The sequence below is a fragment of the Petaurus breviceps genome, unplaced genomic scaffold (assembly GCF_028583685.1).
Source record: "Petaurus breviceps papuanus isolate PSGF00001 unplaced genomic scaffold, PetGlider_PUasm1.0 100, whole genome shotgun sequence".
Lineage (NCBI taxonomy): Eukaryota > Metazoa > Chordata > Mammalia > Diprotodontia > Petauridae > Petaurus > Petaurus breviceps.
Window position 1 is genome coordinate 8,816,673 of NW_027185573.1, and position 21,826 is coordinate 8,838,498.

A 21,826-nucleotide genomic window follows, 5' to 3' on the forward strand; every position below is an offset into this window, starting at 1 on the left:
CTCTGAATCTTTTTTTGTGGTTCAGGCGTGTCTGACTCTTTATGACCCCATTGGGCATTTTCTTGGCAGAGATACTGAACTGGTTTGCCATTTTCTTCTCCACCTGATTTTACATATGAGGAAACTAAGGCCAACAGGGTGAAGTGACTTGCCCAGGGTCACATAGCTAGGTGTCTCTGGCCAGATTTGAACTCAGGTCTTCCTGACTCCAGGCCCAGTACTCTATCCACTGCACTGCCTGGCTGTCCCCAGAAGATCTGTCATCTCTAAATATTTAAAGGCAAATAGTATGTCACAGTCTTACAATTGGAAAGGGACCAGAAAAGCCATCTAGTTCAAACCTGTAGCTGAACAAGAATTCATGAATAATTGATAAATTTCAGAGCTAGAAGATATCTCAAAGACCATCGAGCTCAGTTCCTTCCTCCATTTTACAGGTAAGGAAACTGAGGTACAATGGGGTTTTGTTTTTAAGTGGCTTGCCCAGGGTCACTAGTATATATCTGAATAAAGATTTGAATTCAGGGATACCTGATGTCAAGTCTAATGTTCTATGTACCCTGCCATTTCTTAATTCCCTTTATCATATATACGAGTGGTCATTCAACACCAATTTTTGTTTGAAGGAGTCCAGTGAGGGACAGCCCACCTCCTGGGACAATCCCTTCCCATGAGGGGACAGTTAGAATTCTCCACATTCCATTCCTGATGGGGAAGGAGAGATTGAGAGAGAGGAGGCAACATAGTCCCTACTGTGAGAGGCAAAGCCAGGAAGAGGGCAATGGTTACACCCCAAGGGAATGAGGCCCCTATGCTGAGCATTTAGGCCCTCTGACTTGTGTGAAAGGGGGGGACAGCCTCAGACCAGGCCAGAGGCCAGGTGTACTCAGGCTTTGCCATTCTCTGCTCTCCAACAGGGTTCGCACATTCCCACGGGATTCCTCACTGGGCCGGGACACAGTCCGGGCACTCATGTACTATGCCCTAAAGGTGTGGAGTGACATCACGCCACTCAACTTCCATGAGGTAGCAGGTAGCAATGCCGACATCCAGATTGACTTCTCCAAGGCGGACCACAATGATGGCTACCCCTTTGATGGCCCTGGGGGCACCGTGGCCCATGCCTTCTTTCCTGGAGACCACCACACTGCTGGAGACACCCACTTTGATGATGATGAGGCCTGGACTTTCCGATCCTCAGGTGGGGAGCAACCCCTACATAGCTCAGGGATCCCAAATCAACCTCACATCATCTGAGGGGTCCACACTGATCCCTCCCAGCCCTGAGGGACCCACCCTAACTCCACAAGGCCTAAGAAAGTCCATGCTGGCACCATACACCCCCGGTGTGGAAGACCACACGCCACATGCTGAAGGAAGCCCACAAAGGCCCCATCCAACTTCCTTCCCTTCCTTCCTCCTGCCTTTTGCCAGGCACACATCCACCTATAAATATAAAATACGCCCTTGTTCTCTCACACACCTCTGCCCATCCATGTTCACACAGGCACGGAGTGGAATTGAAAAACATATTTTTAAGCACTTGAGATGTGTCAGGCACAGCACATGAGCACAGAAAATATAAATAGAAAGTTAAATGATCCCTTTTTTCAAAGAGCTCCCATTCTTACTGGGGAGACAACACAGAGAGAAGACTTCAGATGCAGGGCAGATAGAAAGGCCTGGTGGTCCTTATGAGGGTACAGGGAATGGGTCAGCAGAAAGGCACAGGGCCCCTTAGAATGTACTGGTGGGAAGTAGAGATACTGATGGGATCAATAGTGGGCAGGGTCTGGGGTGGGCCTGATGGGAGAAGGAATCTTACCAGGGTTCCAGGACCAGAGTCCTATAGTCCTGAATAATCAAGATTCAGACTGGAGAAATTGAAGGTACATCCCAGGGAGTCCCCTGGGTCTCTTCAGTCAATCAATCAATTTGTTAAGTGTGTATTATGTGCCAGACACTGTGCTAAGCTCTGAGGCTCTTGCTTGTATGTGTACCCAGAAATAACCCCAAATCCTGTGCTTGGAGCAGCTGAGCTGGCTACCAGGGACCCCTCAGCCCCATCCTGACCTGGTCTGAGACCTAACAGGTATTCTCATGTTTCCTCAGATGCTCATGGGACGGATCTCTTTGCTGTGGCTGTCCACGAGTTTGGCCACGCCATTGGGCTCACCCACATCTCGGCCATACAGTCCATCATGAGACCCTATTATCAGGGTCCCGTGGGTGATCCCCTGAAATATGACCTGCCTTACGAGGACAAAGTCCGCATCTGGCAACTGTATGGTGAGCTTGGCACCCAGCCCTGACCCTTCCTTCTCTTTTGCTGACTCATGTTCTACCCACCCCCAGTAACCTCAGGCCTCCCTGACTCTCTGTAGCCTCCCCACCTTCTATCCAAGGCTGAAGCTTAGACTTTGTAGGCATTCACACTGGGATGGGAGGAGGGGTCAGAGGGGGGCAGGACATGAGACCACCTGATCACATTGGAGTGGTCAGGCTTCCCAATGAGCTCATTTCATTCAAACTGCATATCTCAAAGGAAAGTCAGGGGAAAGAATGCTAAGGAGGGATGGAGACCCAGTGGCTTAACAAATGCAAATAGTTGAGCCAGTGGTCAAGGCACAGGGACCAGAGCAAAGACAGCGTCTGCCCCTAGTCTATGCCCAGAGCCTGATGATAGGGTTCTGTCTCAGGGGCTAGGTGGATTCCACACAGGACAGAACCCATACCCTCTGGTCATCATTCATCCTTACAGATAAGCTACTAGCCTGATAGTGAAAAAAAAAAGTGGTCAGCAGGGCCCAATGACTTGTATTCGATTTCTTGATAATAATCAGCAGCCAGCATCAAAGGACAGGTAGGTAAAATCAGGTTTGAGCTTGTGAACTAGGGTAAGATTTTGTATATAAACTCTAAAGAATCAAAGACAGTTCAGAATAAATGGGAGGGGAAAACATTTATTAAGAGCCTACTATGTGGAAAAACTTATATGAACTGATACAAAGTGAAGTGAGCAGAGCCAGGAGAACATTTATGAAGTAATAGCAATATTGTACGATGATCGGCTATGAAGGATTTAGCTCTTCTCAGCAATACAATGATCCAAAGCAATTCCAAAGGACTCTTGATTAAAAATACTATCTGCCTCTAGAGAAAACTTATGGAATCTAAATGCAGATCAAAGCATACTATTTTTCACTTTCTTTCATATTTTTTTCCTTTGCATCTGCTTCTTTCACAACGTGACTAATATGGAAATATGTTTTACAGGATTACACATATATAACCTTTATAAAATTGCTTAGCATCTTAGGGAGGGAGGGAGAGAGAAAATTTGAAACTCGAAAAACATTGTAAATGAATGTTAAAAATTATCCTTACATGTAATTGGGAAAAAATAAAATACTATATTAAAAGCCAAAGAGCCTCCTACATTCCAAGCACTATACTAAACTCTGAGCATACTAATATGAAAGCAAAAACAGTCCATGCTTTCAATGAGCATTCTAATGGGAGAAAGGAGTAGTGGCCAGCAGAAGGGACATTCTGGTCTGGGAAATTACAGAGATAGTGAGTTGAGCCAAAGGGAAATAGACAGACGTATCCCATCCAGGAATAATGGCAGAACTGACTTGACCATGATTCTAGATTGGGGGTGGGAGTGATGGGGGAAGGAAAGGGCATTTGCCCAGAGGTCATTTATGGTAAAGGTGACCTGAGAGGAGGTGACAGGGTGAAGTATGGACAGGACTTTCAGTGCCACCATAATCACCAGTCAGAAAAGGGACATCCAAGAGCAAAAATCCCTTTTCAGGGCATTGGTGGTTAGACCAGTGTGGAAGCCTTGGTTGAGGTGTAAGCCAAGAGAATTCTGGAGAATTCTGATGATGCCAACCTAGAGCATGCCACACAGATTTATTAGATGATTAATTCTACAGATCAGTTATTCAGCAAACATACTGAGTGCTGATTGGATGCCAAGGTCTGTGCTAATTGAGTGATTAAAAAATTGAGTGATATAAATCACTTTGAATGATACAAAGTTTAGCTAAGACTCTGTCCTTGTCCTCAGAGAGCTTGAAGTCTAGGTAGGGAATGAGACTGAAAAAAAATAATTAACATATGCACTATTATATAAATATATTCAAGTGTAGCTTTGGGCAAGTCACATCTCTGGTCCTCAGTGTCCTGACCCTAAGGTCCCTTCTGGATCTAAAACTATGAGTCTAAGGATTACAAGATAAAGTGTTGTAGGAGTTCCAAGAAGGAAGATTGTTACCAACCTAGGAAATCTGGGAAATCTTCCTGTTAGAAGTGGCATTTGAGATGGATAAGAGGTCATTTCCAGGCACAGGGAATGACTTGATCCGAAAGGCACAGAAACAGGAGAGCATAGACCCTAGTAAAGATATAGAGAAATAGCAGTTTGGTTGGTCTACCTGTGGAGTACACAAAGAGGTATGATGTAAGACTGGAAGGTTGGGAGAGAGGGGTGGAGCCCCTCAGATACCAGGCTAAGGATTTTTTTAGGAGGAGGGGGGAAAGGGTATTATTTCTCTAAATGTTTCTTTCTTTTTTTTTAGATTCTCTTTACTGTTGTTTGATTTTTAACCTTCCTGAGTTCAAACCTAGCCTCAAAACATTTAGTATCTGTGTGACCCTGGGCAAGTCATTTAACCCTATTTGTCTCAGCTTCCTAATCTGTAAAATAAGTTGGAGAGGGAAATGGCAAACCCCTCCAGTATCTCTGCCAAGAAAACTCCAGATGGGGTCCCAAAGAGTCAGACACACCTGAAAAACTACTGAACAACAACAATTTTTAACATTTTTTTGAGTTCCAAATTCTCTCCCTCTCCCATCAATTGAGAAGACAAGCAATAGAATACCCATTATACAGAAGTCATACAAAATGTGTCTTAAAAAAAACAACAAAAATAAAGAAAGTGGGAAAAAAAACATGCTTCAATCTGCTCTCAGAGTTGATCAATTCTCTCTCTGGAGGTGGATAGCCAGGCTACTCAATGGGTAGTAGGGAGACATTGAAGATCCTTGAACAGAGAAGAGAGATAAACAGACAGATCTATGTGTAAGAAAGACTTTTAGTGACAGTGATGTGAAGGAGGATGGATTGGAGAGGGAGAAAATGAAAGTTGGAAGACTCAGGAGGAAGCAATTGTAGTCTGCCAGGTCGCTGGTAATGAGAGCCCGGGCTAGCTAGCTGCAGCTGGGGTAGAGAAGGTGGGGATGGATTCCACAGATGTTTCAAAGAGGGATTGTCAAGGATGCTCTCACTTCATCATCACGACCCCCAGTAAGGTAGATAGTATTAGTCTATTTTTCAGAGAAGGACCCTGAGATTCAAACAGGAATTGTGGTTTTGAGTGGCTTTTTTGAATAAATATCATGTTGTTCAAAGTACCATAGTGATTTTTCAAAGCAGATGATATTGGAGATCTCTGCAGTAGGATTAGAGTTCCTGTCCAAATTCCTAAAATGAGTGAGTGATGAGTGAGTGGTGTCCTGGCTCCCAGCCCTCTACACTGCGTTGTCCCTACTTAGCATTTTTCGACGTTGCAGGGGTTTCTGAAGAGTTTTCTTGTCCTTCTTTCACTTTCTTTGGTCCTGAGTTGGACGGGGAGGCTGGGGAAGAGAGGGAAAGACCAGTAGGAGAGGTGAGGGAGAAGACTTGAGTATGGAGGTTGGCGAGAGGGTACTGCAAAATTTTTCACTTCTCTCCTTATTTCCCGCCGCAGGTGTCCGGGAGTCAGTCTCCCCTACAGCCAAGCCAGAGGTCACCGAGAGCGAGGATCACCCCTTTCTCCCAGAGCTCCCGGACAACCGCACCACCATACCGTAAGCCACCAAGTCACCCTGAAGTGGGGGGAGCGGGAGAAGAACTTCCCCTCAGAGAAGGCTGTGTCTTTCCCCAGCAAACCCTCCTTCACTATCTCAACATCTGAATACAGATTCTCCACTCTGAGGAGTGTTGGAAGGGAATGTTTTCCATCATGTTGGTTGGTTCCAACCCCCAGTTCACACCTGTGCCCTTCTACTACCCCTACCCAACCAGAGGCACGGAACCAGAGAATCTGAGTTGGAAGGGACTTAAGGGGACATTAGTCCAACTCTTACCCAAAAGGAATCCCCTCTATCAATCAACCAATGAGCAAGTATGTACTAGGAATACAATGACAAAGATAAGACAATCTCTACTTGCAAGGGCCTTATGTGGGAAGACAAGTATAAAAAAAATAAATACATATACAGCATAAAGATAGATAAGTGAAAACACACACATATATGTGTGTGTGTATACATATATACAGATATGTGTGTATACACGCACACACACACAACGTAGATAGAATATCAGACCTGAAGTCAGGAAGACCTAAGTTCAAATCCAGCCTTAGATACTTATTTAGCTTTGTGACCTTGAACAAGGAACTCTGGGCCTTAGTTTTCTAAGGGATGATAACAGCACTTCCTTCCTAGGGTGGTTGTGAGGATCAGGGAGACAACATATCCATGTATAGTGTTTTGCAGAGCTTGGAGTGCTATAAAATGACTACTTTGGCAGGAGGGCATTAGCAGATGCAAAAGACAGTGTCTGAGTTTAGTGTCGAAAGAAGAGAGAAACTCTATGAGGGAGGGAGAGCATTCCAGGCATGTGATCAATGCACCTCTGCTAGAAGATCTCCGAGGAAGGGCAACCCCTCACCTCCCCCTCCGACACAGCAGCCAGAGTTCATCACTAGGATGTCTTTCCTGAGCTTAGCTTGGTCTCCTGGCAATTTCTGTTCATCATTCCTTCTTCTGCTCTCTTGGGCCAAACAGGACGAGTCAAATCCTTCCTCTCAGACACTTTGAAGACAACAATTTCCTCCCTCTCACCATGTCTTCCCTTTTCTTTATTCAAAACCCCCCAACTCCTTCATATGACACAGATTCAATGCCCTTCACCTCTGGACACTTTCCCATTCATCGGTGTGTCCTTCTTAAATTATAGTGCCTGGAACAGAACACAATTCCATATTCCAGTGTGTGCTATCCAGTACTGAGGACAGTGGGACAAGGCCCCCCTCATTCCTGGAAGCTCTACATTTTCTTAATGAGCCCAAGAACAAAGTGGCTTTTTGGCCACCACAGCAATTGCTGACTCACTGAGGTTGTAGTCTACTCAACAAAGAAGAAAAAAATACAAACCCAAGACTTGTGAAGGCTAAATCTGTCTATTCCCACCTCCCCAGCCTGTATTTGTGAGGTTGATATTTTTTATTCAAGTATGTCTTTCCATTTATTTTATTTTTAAATAAATATTTAAAATATTTATTTTATTAGATTTAACAGTACTATCAAGATCCCTTTAGATCCCAATGTTATCCAATGCTTTGGCTATCCGTCCCTCCCAGCTTTATGGCAGCTGCAGATTTGAGGAGCAGGCCCTTCTCTAGGTCAATATTAAAAATGTTTAATAGCACAGGGCACAGTGCAAATCCTTGGGGTACTCCACTGGAGACTTCCAACCACATTGACATCAAGCCATTAATTACAATTTGAGTCTAGCCATCTGACCAGTTCTGAATCTTAACTGTATTACCTTCTGGTCTACCAGCTTGCCATGTTTTCCACAAAAACAGTAGGAGATCTGCTTACTATCTCCTTAATTATCCTGAGTATCAATTCCTTGTTGGCCGCTTTGGTTTGATCATTTTCTGTGCCAAGGTCATTCTTCTTTGTTGAAAAAGCAAAGCAAGATCAGAATTGAGCATCTCAGCCTTCTCTCTCGATTCAAATATCATTGTCCCATCTACCCGAATCTGTCCCTTATCCCTTTGGGGGGCGGGAGGAGGCAGGTAGGTGGTGCAGTGAATAGAGTGCCAGGCCTGGAGTTAGGAGGACCTGAGTTCAAATCCAGCCCCAGATATTAGCTGTGTGACCCTGGGCAAGTTACAGGGTTACTGCTTGCCTGTAAAGTGACCTGGAGAAGGAAATGGCAGACCATCCTAGTCTCTTTGCCAAGAATACCTCAGATGGGGTCACAAAGAGTTGGACAAGACTGAGCAACAACAAAACTTTTTGGGGGGGGGCTTCCTATTTTCCCCAGTGCAGCTTGTTTAAAAACAGCCCTCTTTCTTACCTAACCGCTTTCCTTGCCATGCTGTTCCATACTATTGTGTTCATCCTCTCCTAGCTGCTCATTTTTCCGTCTTCTGGATATCAGGAACGATTCTGTGAAAGCAAGATCTCTTGTAACCAAATACCTGCTTTCCAACATGCCATATGTTAGATGTATATATATATTCAGTAACCCTTTGTTAAGCACCTACTATGTGCTAGGCACTGTGCTAAGTATTCGGGATATAAAAGGAGGCAAAAGACAGTCCCTGTCCTCAGGAGCTTACAGTCTAATGGGGAAGACAACAGGCAAACAAAGCAAGCAATATTGAGGATGATCGGAAATAATTAAAAGAAGGGAAGCACTGGAATGAAGAAGGATTCAGGGAGGCTTCCTGCAGAAGGTGGGCTTTATTTTTGTTGTTGTTGTTTGTCAGTTGTTTATCACTCATACCCCCCTTTGGGATTTTCTTGGCAAAGATACCGGAGGGTTTGCCGTTTCCTTCTCCAACTCATTTTACAGATGAGGAAACTGAGGCAAACAGGGTGAAGTGACCTGCCCAGGGTCACACAGCTATTAAGTGTCTGAAGGCCAGAAGATGAGTCTTCCTGACTCCTGTGATATGGATATAGGTAAATACACATGCATACACATATGCTTTTATTTCATCTACTTAACTGCTGTCTAGTCAGGTTCCCCACCCCTGAATTAACCATTCAGATACTTGAAGATCACAAGTAGGTCTCCTAGGAGCCCTCTCTTTTCCAGGTTAAACAATCCCAGATCCTTCAAATGATTGTCATACATGGATTCAAGGCCCTTTGCCATTCTAGTTACTTTGCCCTTTTCTGGATGTTCTCCACCTCACCATGGCCTTCCTGAAATGCAGCATCCAGGATTGAACCTAAGATTCCTATTGGGGTCTGGCTGCAGGGGTGGGGAATCTGCTACCTCAGGCTCACATATGACCCTCTAGATCCTTAAGTGCAGACCTTTGACCAAATTCAAACTTCTGTGAAGTTTTCATCAAAGGGCCACACTTGAGACCCTAGAAGACCACATGTGGCCTCGAGGCTGCAGGTTCCCCATCCCTGACTAGGGCAAAGTCTAGAAGAACTAGAAGTCCCTTTTCCTAGATACTATGTCTCTTTGCAATTTAAAAAAAAGAACTGGTTTTTTTTGACTGCCTTATCAGACTATGGACTCATATTGAGCTTGCAGTACACTAAAACCCTCAGATCTTCTTCAGATAAGCTACTGTCTTAACTATTTCTCCATCTTATATAGAATCATAGATTTAGAGCTGGCAGGGACCTCAGAGATACATAGTTCAATCATTTACCAATGAGGAAACTGAGGCCCAGGAAGGATGTACTTATCCAAGGTCACACAGTTAACAAAACAAGACTTAAAAAAGAAAAAGCATGTAGTAAGCTGAGAGACAGGCACTATACTAAGCACTTTACAAATATGATCTTATTTGATCTTCACAACCACCCTGGGAAATAGGAACTATTATTATCCCCATTTTATAGTTAAGAAAACTGAGGCAGGTAGTGGTTAAATGACTTGCCCAGAGTTCCACATCTAGCAAGTCTCTGAAGCAGTATTTGAACTCAGACCTTTCTGACTCCAGACCCAGTACTTTATCCACTGCCTTAAACCCAGGTCCTTTGACTCCAAAGCCATTGTTCTTCCATTGAACTCACTCGATATCTCTGTGAAGTTGACTCTTTGCAACCAAGCACCCAGATATATATCTCTATTAAATTTCATCTTAATTAGATTCAGCCAAATTTTATAGCTAAGTCAGAATTGTTTTTGGATCCTGTCTCTGTCATCCAACATTTTAGCTACACCTCCCAACTTTGTGTTATCTGCAGAAGTGAGGAGCAGACAATTCGTCTTTGTCAAACTGATTGATGCCTTGTACTTTTATATGGTACAGGCCCACCCTGTACCCCAGATCCCTGGGGCACTCCACTGGAGACCTGCTACCAAATTGGCATTCTGTCATGAATGACTACAGAAATGACAAGAAATCTGTTATCAAATGTTTAACTAAAACCTAAGTAAGCCATATCTCAAGTATGCCCCTGATCTACCAGTTGAACAACTGTTAGGAAAGGAAATAAGGTTAGTCTAACAATTTTGCTTGAAAAAGTCAGACTAAAGAGTGGCTAGGTGGTACAGTAAATAGAGCACCAGCCCTGGAGTCAGGAGTACCTGAGTTCAAATCTGGCTTCAGACACTTAACATGAAAACTTGCTGTGTGACCTTGGGCAAATCACTCAACCCCGATTGCCCTCCAGAAAAAAAAGAAAAGAAAAAGACTAATCTGACTTTTTGTGACTGCTGCTTCCTTTTCTTGATGTTCAGTAACCATCCCTTTAATAATATATATGTGCAAGAATTTTACCACAATCAAAATCCAGCCCACTGGTATAATATTCTTTGTAGATCTCATTCCCATCTCCCCACCCCCTTTTTAAAATTTAGACATTTGCCCTCATTCGATCTTTCAACACTTCTTCCATTCTATGGATAAACATGTATTAAATGCCTGCCATGTGCCAGACGCTGTACTAAGCACTTCTCCATGGTTGCTGGGGCTTTTTTAAACCAATGAGTATAGGCTCAGAAAAGGCAGGTTCATGTTAATAATTGACTGAGTCGAAAATATTTAGGAAAGCAAATCAGACTTTTTGAAAATTCACATCATGTAGCCCAGGGGCTAGGAGAAATTGTTGTTGAGTTCCCTGCCACTTCAGATTGTCCCCTGTTGTTTTTTAAATTACTCATAGTTTTGAGTTGTAATTACTTTTTATCAGGGTTGGACTAAATGATCCCTTATGCTTCTACAAATTATCCAGATTTGGGTGGGGGTTATCTGGTATTGTAAATTATTCATAATGGAAGGAGGGCAAGGGGACTGGTGTCTCCGAGAAAGACCTCATCTGACCAGACTGGGGCTGGGATCTCTCCACAGGCTAAGGAAGGACATACCCCATCGATGCAATGTTAACTTTGATGCTGTGGCCCAGATCCGAGGGGAAGCCTTCTTCTTCAAAGGTAGCAGCAGGGGGAGTGGGTATCAATTTGGAAGATGGGGGAAACTGAGGACCAGGGCGATTAGGGTAGACACATGTATCCTCACCTCCATCAGAGCCCAGAATGGGGCTGGACACACAGGAGTGAGGAGGAGAGCAGACCCTTGGAAGAAGGTTTCTGAGGGAGACAGAGCAGTCGAATTAGTGAAGATAGTTGGTGAAACATCATGCATGTAAATGGACTCTTATGTATGTGACGACATCAGTGTCTGTGTATTTCTGTACCATGGGCAACTAGGTGTCATGATGAATAGATCATGGGACTTGGAGTCAGAAAGACCTGAGTTTGAATCCTGCCTCAAATACTTCCTTGCTGTATGACCCTAGTCAAGTCACTTCCTCTCTCTCAGCCTCAGTTTCTCCATCTGAAAAATAAGGATGACAATAGCATCTCCCACACAGGGTTGTTGTATAAATCATATGAGATGTTTGTAAAATGCTTTGCACCACACTTACTAGCTGTGTGACCTTGGGAAAGTCACTTAACCCCAATTGCCTTGCCTTCCCCCCTCCAAAAAAATAAACAAAACCAAAAAATCCTTTGCAAACCTTGAAATATCATATGAATTTTCTATTATTATTATCATTATTATGTGGGGAACAATGAATATGTGTGTTAGGCGTGTAGATTTTTAAGGGTGTCTGTATTTCTGTGTCCATGTGTGAGCATGCAAGTTCCTTCTCCACTACCATCAGAGTCCTGTCTTTTCCTGTCCCTGGCTAACTCTGTCATTTTGTATCTGCAACATTTAGCACATAATAGTGGTCAAAAAATGCTTGTTTACTGATTGCGTAATGTTTCCGTACTCTTAATACACTTACCTAGGACTGGCTTTGACTGACCCCTCCCCCCCAGTACCTTCCTCCTTTTCCAGGCAGCCTGGCATGGTAGAGTACTGGATTGAGAGTTGGGAAGAACTTGGTTTGAATCCTGCCTTAGATGCTCACTAGCTTCTTCACCTCTCTGTGCCTCAGTTTCCCCATCTGTAAGACCAGGATAATAACCGTCAAGTCAACAAGCATTTATTAAGTGCCTACTGTTTGATAGACACTGTGCTAAGTGCTGGGAAAACAAAGACAGTCTCTGCTCTAGAGGAGAGGACGGTCTAATGAGGGAGACCACAAGCAAACAGCTACCTGTGTTTCCCCGATAATAAGACCTATCCCGAAAATAAGCCCTCCCCTTACTGTGTAAGATTCCTCTATAATAAGCCCTCCCCTGAAAATAAGCCCTATTGAGATTGCTACTGTAGTGAAGGTGATCCTCTGTGCTACACGCTACATTACGGTACCCTCTGTATGCACTGTCCCCCCCCCCCGTTCTTCCCCAGTGATTTGCTTGCTGGCGCCATTGAGAGCAGTGCCGCGGAGGAGAGCTGAGGCAGGACAACATAAGCCCTCCCCTGAAAATAAGCCCTCTGGTGTTTTTCTTTCAAAAAAAAATAATAAGACAGTGTCTTATTATCGGGGAAACACGGTATGTACAAACAAGATACACACAGAATAAATCGGTGGTTGTCCACAGAGGGAAGACGCTTGAATTAAGGAAGCCCAGGAAGCTTCCTGTAGAAGGTAGAACATTAGCTGGAACCAGAAGGAAACTCAGAGATGGAAATGAGAATGGAGGATATTCCAAAAATGAGGGACAGCCAGTGAAGACACTACAAGAAGGGTCTGTGGAAATCATCTGCTCCACCCACCCACCCTCACTTTGTAGATGAGGAGCCTGAATGTCGGAGAGACAAGGTGCTATGTGGTCTGAGGAGAAATTCGGGTGGCCCCTGACCACCCCCTTCAAGGACATGCCACTTCTCTCCTCGGGAGTTTAGCGCTTGGCTCATTCATGCTCTTATTCTCTTCCCTGGCTCCAGCACTCATGCTAGGGGGCTTGGACATACGTGTCAATACTCCTTCGTGTACACCCATTTGTCTCCAATTTATCCTTGCTGGCAGATCATTTCAGTCATGTCTGGCTCTTTGTGACCCCATTTGGGGTTCTCTTGGCAGAGAACCTGGAGTGCTTTGCCATTTCCTTCTCCAGCTCATTTTACAGATTAGGAAACAGAGGCAAACAGGGTTAAGTGACATACCCAGGGTCACACAGTGTCTGAGGCCAGATTTTAACTCGGAAAGATGAGTCTTCCTGACTACGGGCCTGGTGCTCTATGAATGCCACCTAGAGACCTAGCACATCTCATTTGTACACAGTTGTTTTTGCTTGTCCCTCCCGTTAGCCTGTGAGCTCCTTAAGAGGGAGGACTGTTTTTGCCTTTCTCTGTATCTCTAATGCTTATCAGAGTCCCTGACACGTGCTGTTGTTGAGTCATTTAAATCATATCCGACTTTTCCAAGCCCCATTTTGGGGTTTTCTTGGAAAAGGTACTGGAGTGGTTTGCCATTTCCTTCTCCAGCTCATTTGACAGATGAGGAAACTGAGGCAAATAAGATTATATGCCCAGGGTCACACAGCTAGTGAGTGTCTGAGGCTGGATTTGAACTCAGGAACTCAGGCCCAGTACTCTATCCATTGTGCCAACCATCGTAAGGTTTTATATTAGAGGTTTTCTAAAAGTCTCTTCTAACTGTGAATTAGTCTAATTCATCTTGAGTATTTCAGATAGATGGGAAGATAAGGGGGAGGGGAGCAGCCTGTGGTGAGCTGTGCCCACCCACACCCGTGTCCTTTCTCCTTTCCCAGGCAAGTATTTCTGGAGGCTGACCCGAGACAGGCACCTAGTTTCCTTACAGCCTGCCCAGATCCACCGCTTCTGGAGGGGTCTCCCGCTCCATCTGGACAGTGTGGATGCTGTCTATGAGAGGACCAGTGACCACAAGATTGTCTTCTTTAAAGGTGAGAGGTTCCCACCCTGACCTAGGGAAGAGATCTAGGAGAGTTCTGAAACTTAAATTTTTAAAGAAAGCTTCATGGGCACAAGAAGGAAAATGTATGGCTAGACAGTACCTCATCTGAAAAAGATCTGGGGGTTTAAGTGGACATCACACTCAAGACTACTCAACAGTGTGATATAACAGCAAAAAAAAAAACCCAACAACAACTAATATAATATTAGACTGCACTGAAAAGTTATAGAGGAAGGAAAGAAACAAACATTTAATGCCTACTGTGTTCCAGGCACTGTGCCAAATACTTTACAAATACTAACTTATTTGATCCTCACAAAGAGATAAATACTGTTATTATCCTCATTTTAGAATTAAGGAAACTGAGGCTGTTAAGAAACTAAGGCTAAGAGGTTAAGTGACTTACCCAAAGTTTCCTAGCTAGTAAATGTCTGGGCCTGGATTTGAACTCAGGTCTTCCTGACTACAAGTCCCATCATTCTATCTACCTAGCTGTCTAATGGAGAAATAGAGGAGGTGTGGGTTTAGAAGGTAAGATAATGAATTCCATTGTGTACAGAATGTTTTTGAGATGTCCATGGGAAATCCAGCTGAGGATACCCCAGCCTGCAATTAGAGATGTGGGACTACAGCTATATAGCAAGGCTGATGTATAGATTTGTGAATCATCTTTGTCAAGAATTCATGTGAGGGGCAGCTAGGTGGTGCAGCGAATAGAGTACTGGCCCTGGAGTCAGGAGGAACTGAGTTCAATTCTGGCCTCAGACACTTAACACTTACTAGCCATGTGACCTTGGGCAAATCACTTAACCCCAATTGCCCTGCCCTCCCCCCTCCAAAAAAGCAAAAAATAAAAAAGAACCCACGTGAACCCATGGGAGCTAATTCGATCACTGAGAATGTAGAAAGAGAAATGAGAAGAGGACCCAAATGCATTCTTACTCTGCATCTCTGCATTCATTCAATAAACTCCTATTAAGCACCTACTATATTCAGGGTCTGTATGGATGCTGGGGCTATGGAGACAAAAACAACACAGTCTCTGCCCTCAAGAAGCTTATATTCAATCAGGGAAACAACATGGAGTCATATAAAGAAATGTAAAGTGTACACAAAATAAATACAAAATGTCTTTGGGAAAGTGTCCACTAGCAACCGAAGGGCCAACAAAGGCCTTGTACAGAAGGCGATATTTGCATGGAGTTTGGAAGAAACTGATGTTTCTAAGGGGAAGAAGGATGAAAGGAGATTATTCCAAACTTGGGGGACCACCTTTGCAAAGGCATGGAAGTGGGAGGAGAGTCCTATACAAGGAATTGCAAGTAGGCCAATTAGACTGGAACCACTGTGTGTGTGTGTGTGTGTGTGTGTGTGTGTGTGTGTCTCCAGGCACTGTGCTAAGCACTTTACAAATATTATCTCATTCGTTCTTCACCAAAACCCTAGGAGGCAGCTAGGTGGCGCCATGGTGCATAGAGCCCTGAGTCTGGAGTCAGGAAGACTCTCTGTGAGTTCAAATCCAGCCTTAGATACTTCCCAGTTATGTGACCCTGGGCAAGTCACTTAAGCCTGTTTGCCTCGGTTTCTTCATCTGTAAAATGGGCTAGAGAAGGAAATGACAAACCACTCCAGTATCTTTGCCAAGAAAACCCCAAAATGGGGTCACAAAGGAGCAACCAAATAACATCCCCATTTTACAGATGAGAAAATTGGGGTAGACAGAAGTTAAGTGACTTGCCCAGAGCTGGATTTGAACTCATGCTATTGCTGATTCCAGCCCCAGCATTTTATCCACTTCACCACCTAAATTGAAAGGGAGTAATGTGAAATAAGCCTGGAAAGGTAGGGCAGAGACAGACAGTAAAGGGTTTTAAATATCTAGCAAGGATTTTGTAGTTTATACTAAAGGCAAAAGGGAGCCATTGGAGCTTCTTGAGAAGGGGAGTTACCTGGTCAGACTTATGTTTTAGGGATATCAGCTTGGTGTCTGGGTGGAGGAAGACTGGAGAAGGGAGAGGCCATTGGATGTGGCCATTTGGAGATCACTGACAACCTCGGAAAGAGCACTTTCAGCTGAATGAAGAAGTTGGAGGCCTAAGTGCAAGGGGGTTGAGGACTGAGTGAGACGAGAGGAATAGAGGCCAGGAGAGTGGTTTAAGGAGCTTTCCTTGGCTGTAAAAGGAAAGATTACAGGGTCTTAGATTCCAAGTTGGAACAGACCTCAGCAATCGTCTATGTCAGTGGCGACAAATTTAAATGGCAATTAATGGCCACTGATGTCTACAGAAGACTGCCTGCTGGCTGCATAGTTTAACTTAGTTTTAAAACATAATATTATCTGTTTTATTGTTTCTTATTTATTTTGTTAGATCTTTTCCAGTTACATTTTAATTTGGTTGGGGCTGAACTCGGCACTGTCGAGGCTGGAATGTGCTCATTTGTCACTTCTAATTTAGATCAGCCTTCTCGTTTTTTTAAGTGAGGAAAATAAGGCCCAGAGATGGCAAATGATTTGCCCAAGATCCCAAAGGTTTGTTTGCAAGGACGGGGGATGTGAACCAAACCGCTCTGAGTCCAAGTACAGTGTTCTTTCTGCTGGACCACGTGGGTTTAGAGTTTGAGGGGATGATTGGGTCACTAGGCCTTTTTAGATGCACTCCATCCCTCCGTGGGATAGCTCTATTTCCAACTGTCCCCATCTTTTCCCATCCCCCCCCAGCTACTACCTTTTGCTGACCTCACCCCTTCTTTCCCAAGCTCCCACCACTATACAGCTGCCATTTTCTTGCTCCATGCCTGTTTCCTCTCCCCCCAGGAGACAGATACTGGGTCTTTAAAGACAATAACGTTGAGGAAGGATACCCTCGGCCTATCTCCGACTTCAGCCTCCCGCCAGGTGGCATCGATGCTGCCTTCTCCTGGGCCCACAATGACAAGACTTATTTCTTTAAGGACCATGTGTATTGGCGCTATGATGACCATGCTCGGAGGATGGACCCCGGGTACCCCGCAGAGAGCCCTCTGTGGAAGGGGATCCCCAGCATCCTGGACGACGCCATGCGCTGGTCTGATGGTGAGTCCCCTGCCAAGCACAGGAAGTTTCCCATCAAAGGCTCAGAAATGTTGCCCACCCACACCCCAAATTCACAGCCCCAAATCCTGTGTCGTTGGGCTGTGGCCACATTAATCACATCCTCAGTGGGGCCCCATTGAGTGGTTCTGGTTACAGATCACTTAGAACCAGAACCCAGAAGTCCTAAAACCACCACCACAACAACATACTCAATCCCTGCCCTCAAGGAGGTTACATTCTAAAGAAGGAGACAATGTATACAATTATAGGTGCTATATATGCGAAATACATAGAAAGTAGATACAAAGTAACCTTCCAAAGGAAGTCACTAGTAGCTATATGCACATGCTTACAAAGGTACCCAGGGTCGCTAGCTCTGGAGACCTTACAGTCTAAGGAGAAACAGATGTGGTTGGTCATGAGGAAATGGAGACACAGCCCTGCCCTCAGGGAGCTCACAGTCTTGGAGGGAGAAGACACAGCTCATACATACAACATTTAGAGAACAGTGCAAGACAGTGTGGTATTATGGAAAAGGAATTAGAGGCAGAAAACCTGGGTTCACAGACAAGGAAACTGGGTACAAATCTTACCTCTGTTATTCTACTGCCTGGGTGACCTTGGGCAAGTCACTTCCCCTCTGGGTCCCAGTTTCTTCTTCTGTAAAATGAGGGATTTTGGACTAGGTGCCTCTGAGATCCCTTCCAACTCTAAATCTGTATATCCTAAGATGCAATAAGAGTGAGGTGCAGAGAACAAGGGAAGTTCCCTGAGACCCCAGGAGACAGCTACCCATGGGGCAGTTCTCCTATGAGAGGGGATCCTCCTACCCTCAATGGTATATATACTAAATCTCTTAGACAAGTGTACACACTTAAACATCATTAGAAATACATATGCATGTAGACCCAGACACATGAACATTTAGTGACAGAAACCTAGACAGATGTATACACTATGCATTATGCCACACACACACACACACACACACACACACACACACACACACACAGAGCACACGCCCTGATCAGAGAAGATTCCTTCTAACAACCTCAGCATTTAGCCAAAAATCTGTGCCATTGAGCAGTCCTTTCTGCTGTCTAGTCTGAGTCTACCGTCCTGCAGGGTAGGTCCCTTGGCCAGGCCTCAGAAGAGCATGCTATGGTCTGTAAGGGTGGGAATAGTGGGAGCAAGGTCTGATCTCAATCCCAACACCCTCCCCCCATGTATGGATGTCTTTGTCTTCGTCCCCAGGGGCCTCGTATTTCTTCAGGGGCAAAGACTACTGGAAAGTACTGGACAGTGAGCTGGAGGCCGCACCTGGCTACCCACAGTCCACTGCCAAGGACTGGTTGGTGTGTGGCGACATGCAGGCCGATGGCCCTAAGAATGAAGTCAGAGCCGAGGGAGCCAGGACTGGGGCCCGCTCGAGGCCCGGCCAGCATGATGAGAGCCGCTCAGACAGTGGTTATGAGGTCTGCTCCTGCACATCCAATGCTTCTTCTTTGGGGCATATCTCCAAGCTGCTCATGGCCCAGCTGGCTCTGGCCAGCCTCTGGACAGCAGCCCTGATGGCCACAGTGCTATGATACCACTGATGCTGGGCTGGGAGAGGCAAGAGCTGGGGTTGATCCCCCAGGGACCACTCACAGCCCACTCACAGATCCCAAGGGCAGGGATCCCCCCTCCCAGGGCTGGTGAGATATTCTCCAGGAGAAAATGGCGCAGTTTGGAGTTGCAATCAACTCTTTTCTTTTAACTCAATCTTGAAGATAAGGAGGAGGCCTCTATCAGCCCATGGTCCAAAGCTCTTCCATCCTGGCTTCACAGAAACTGGAGGGGGTGAGAGAGGGTGGGAAGTAGCAAGCAACACAGTTGTCTTCCATCTTCCTAGAGGGGCTGGTCAGACTCTGGCCAGACAGTAAGTAAATTTTCAAGGCTGTTAGACACAGGAAGAAACACAGAGTGAGATCCCTAACTCACTCTTCCAAGCCCCAGGGCCCAGAAAAATGCCTCTACAAGGAAAACCAATGTCACTTGGCAGCCTTTGCCCTGTAACCCTATATCTGAAGCAAAGGCCCAGCTGTCTGGGCCCCTTCCTGGGAAGTGACCATCTGACCACTATCATCCCTTCCCCCAGGGAAAGAGCCCACAGAACAGGGGATCCCCAAAGCAAACGTAATCTATTTTCCCCTCAAGAAGACTTGCCACCCTCAGTTAAGTGTCAAGAAATATCGGTAAGTCCATCCCATCTCCCCAAATGACCATCTTGACCTCACAGTTAGATGGGAGAACAGGGTACAAACACAGCTTGCCATTCGTATTTTATTGGAAAACATCCAAGTCTTTGCTGTCAAGGTACCCCATGGTTCTAAGACAGCTCTATCCTTGGAATTTGCTCACCCTAGAGGCATGGGCTCCATGGGATAGAATATGGCCATTAAAAGACTGATCCAAGAACAGCTCAGCCCCACAGAAGATCAGGAGTGGTTTGGCCTCTACTGACCATGGCTGCTCCCACTCTGAGGCCCATTTCTCTGGGAAGGCAAAACACAATGTCCCCTGCAATTGGCCTTCTCTCCACCTTCAGCAGAAACTTCCCAGAAGGCAGGTCAGGGGTGAGCGGTTAGACATCTTCAAGAGGTGAGGACCTCATTGTCTCTGTGTGTGGTATTTCAATCAAACACAATCTCTTCCTGCTTTGTATACAGCTCTGATGTCTGAGTTTCTTGCTGTGTAGACTCATCCTGCTTCTTGATTTGTCAGCCCTGGGTGTGTCTGTGTTTCTGAACTCAGGTCTATCCTGGCACCAAGTCCAGGGCTATATCTTCTGCCCTGCCTCGCTGCCCCTCACAAGTTTGTAACCTTGGGACAAGTCTCATCTCCACTTGGAGGGTGGGGGTGGATTCTAGGGAGCATTAAACACTTACTAGGTATGTTCATCTAGACAGATCACTTCTCTTGGGCCTCAGTCCCCTCATCTGTAAGATGAAGGGGCTGTACAAGATGATTTCTAAGGTCCTTTCCATTTTTATGTCCATGATTCTGGTCCTCAAAGTGCAAAGCCTTTCTGGAGGGTCTGCAAGGTCAAAACTATTTTTGCAATAAATATTGAAATTTTAATTTCTAATACAATGAATATTGATAGATATAGCCCACATAAACAAAAGTTCTTGGGTAGAGGGGGATCCTCAGTCGTTTTTAAGAGAATAAAACATTACTTTTTGAGACCAAAAAGTTTGAGAACCAATTGCCCCCCCCCATTTTACAAAAGAGGGAGCTGAGACCTAGAGAGGATTAATGACAGCTAAGGTCACAGAGCATGTCAGTTTCTGAGCCAGGTGGAGAGTCTACATCCTCTGACTCAGCCCAGGGCTGTTTCTCCCATGCCAGGATTTGGCAGTCATGGCCAGAGATTGGCAGGGAGAGGGAGGAGATCGAGAGTTATCTCCTGTGCCCCAGGGTGGCCCCTGAGTCTGTCCCTTCCTTATCTGAAGTGTGGTGTGATGAGGTGCTGTGTTGGAGAAAGCCCTACCCTCCAAAGGTCAGTCGAATCCCCAGAAGGGTTCAAGATAGGGCCAGAGGGGCTGCAGAAATGCAATAAAGATTTGTGCATTTAGCCACCAGGGGACAGCAGAGACAGCATCTAGGACTGGCCCTAGAAACTGGGAACCAGGTGTTCAGATCTCAGTTCCAGGACTGGTTTAGTGGTTGCAGCCTGATTTCCTGTAGTTCCCGCAAGGGTCACTGGGATCCTTGGCCCACAGGCCCATGGATTGGCCAGGGCCTCCGGATTGTAGGGTCATAAATCCAGACCTGGAAGGCACCTCAGAGACCTTCTACTCCCAACCCCCACATTTTACAAAGGAAAAAAAGAGAGACCCAGAGCCCTGTGATTTGTCAGCTCACTCTGGCAGTAAGTGAGGCATGTGGTGAACCCAGATTCTCTGATTCCAAAACCAGTACTCTTCACTGGAGTAGCCTCAGGGCCCTGGGTTCGTCTCTGGGGTCCCCATCTGACCCAAGACTAGAACGAGCCAGTGAATGAGCGTCCCTACTGATGCCCCAGCCCTGGCTACTGTTCCTGAGTCTCCCAGCTTCAACTCAAGCTCTCAGCTCCCTCCTATAGCAAGAAACTGAGCAGCCCCATGCACCCCCTGATCTAGTCATTAGCCCCTCACAGGCTCTGTGATTTATTTGATGTGGGGGCTCTTTCCACCCACAAAGATCATGGGATGGCCAGAGGCACAGAAGATAGCTTGATTCAGATTCACAGGACCTGAGTTAGAATCCTTTGTCTTGGTTTTTGGACTCAAGGCCTCTAAGGGCCCTTGGAGGTCTGAATCTATGCTCCTACAACCTCTGTGCTTTGATAGATGGTCTTCAAGACTTTCCAGAACTTTCTAAAAACATCCATCATTCTACAGCCAACCTGTGGTGCATGAGCATGCACAATGTACTTCAGCTTTCTCTGCCTCGGTTTCCCCATCTGTAAAATTCAGGGGTGAGATTAGATGATGCCTGAGGACCCTTCCTGATGTAGCTCTCCTGCTCTGAATTTAACCAGGATGGTCTTTGGATGACATATGGCACATCTCCCCACTCAGCAAGAGCTACCAGCGCCTCTGCTCTCCTCAAATAACCTTTGAGAAGAAT

At 45.5% G+C, this 21,826-nt stretch overlaps 1 protein-coding gene across 1 annotated transcript in view; it reads left to right on the forward strand.

Moving 5' to 3' along the window:
• LOC138175305 (matrix metalloproteinase-17-like) overlaps positions 1 to 20,305 on the forward strand; it is a 66,020-nt gene extending 45,715 nt beyond the window's left edge. The window contains exons 4-10 of the mRNA XM_069106031.1: positions 918 to 1,201; positions 2,113 to 2,289; positions 5,760 to 5,859; positions 11,115 to 11,197; positions 13,934 to 14,086; positions 16,913 to 17,170; positions 18,425 to 20,305. Of these exons, the coding sequence (XP_068962132.1) occupies positions 918 to 1,201; positions 2,113 to 2,289; positions 5,760 to 5,859; positions 11,115 to 11,197; positions 13,934 to 14,086; positions 16,913 to 17,170; positions 18,425 to 18,759 (1,390 nt within the window). The 3' untranslated portion in view covers positions 18,760 to 20,305. The remainder of the gene's footprint in view (positions 1 to 917; positions 1,202 to 2,112; positions 2,290 to 5,759; positions 5,860 to 11,114; positions 11,198 to 13,933; positions 14,087 to 16,912; positions 17,171 to 18,424) is intronic.
• Positions 20,306 to 21,826: the final 1,521 nt, after the last annotated feature.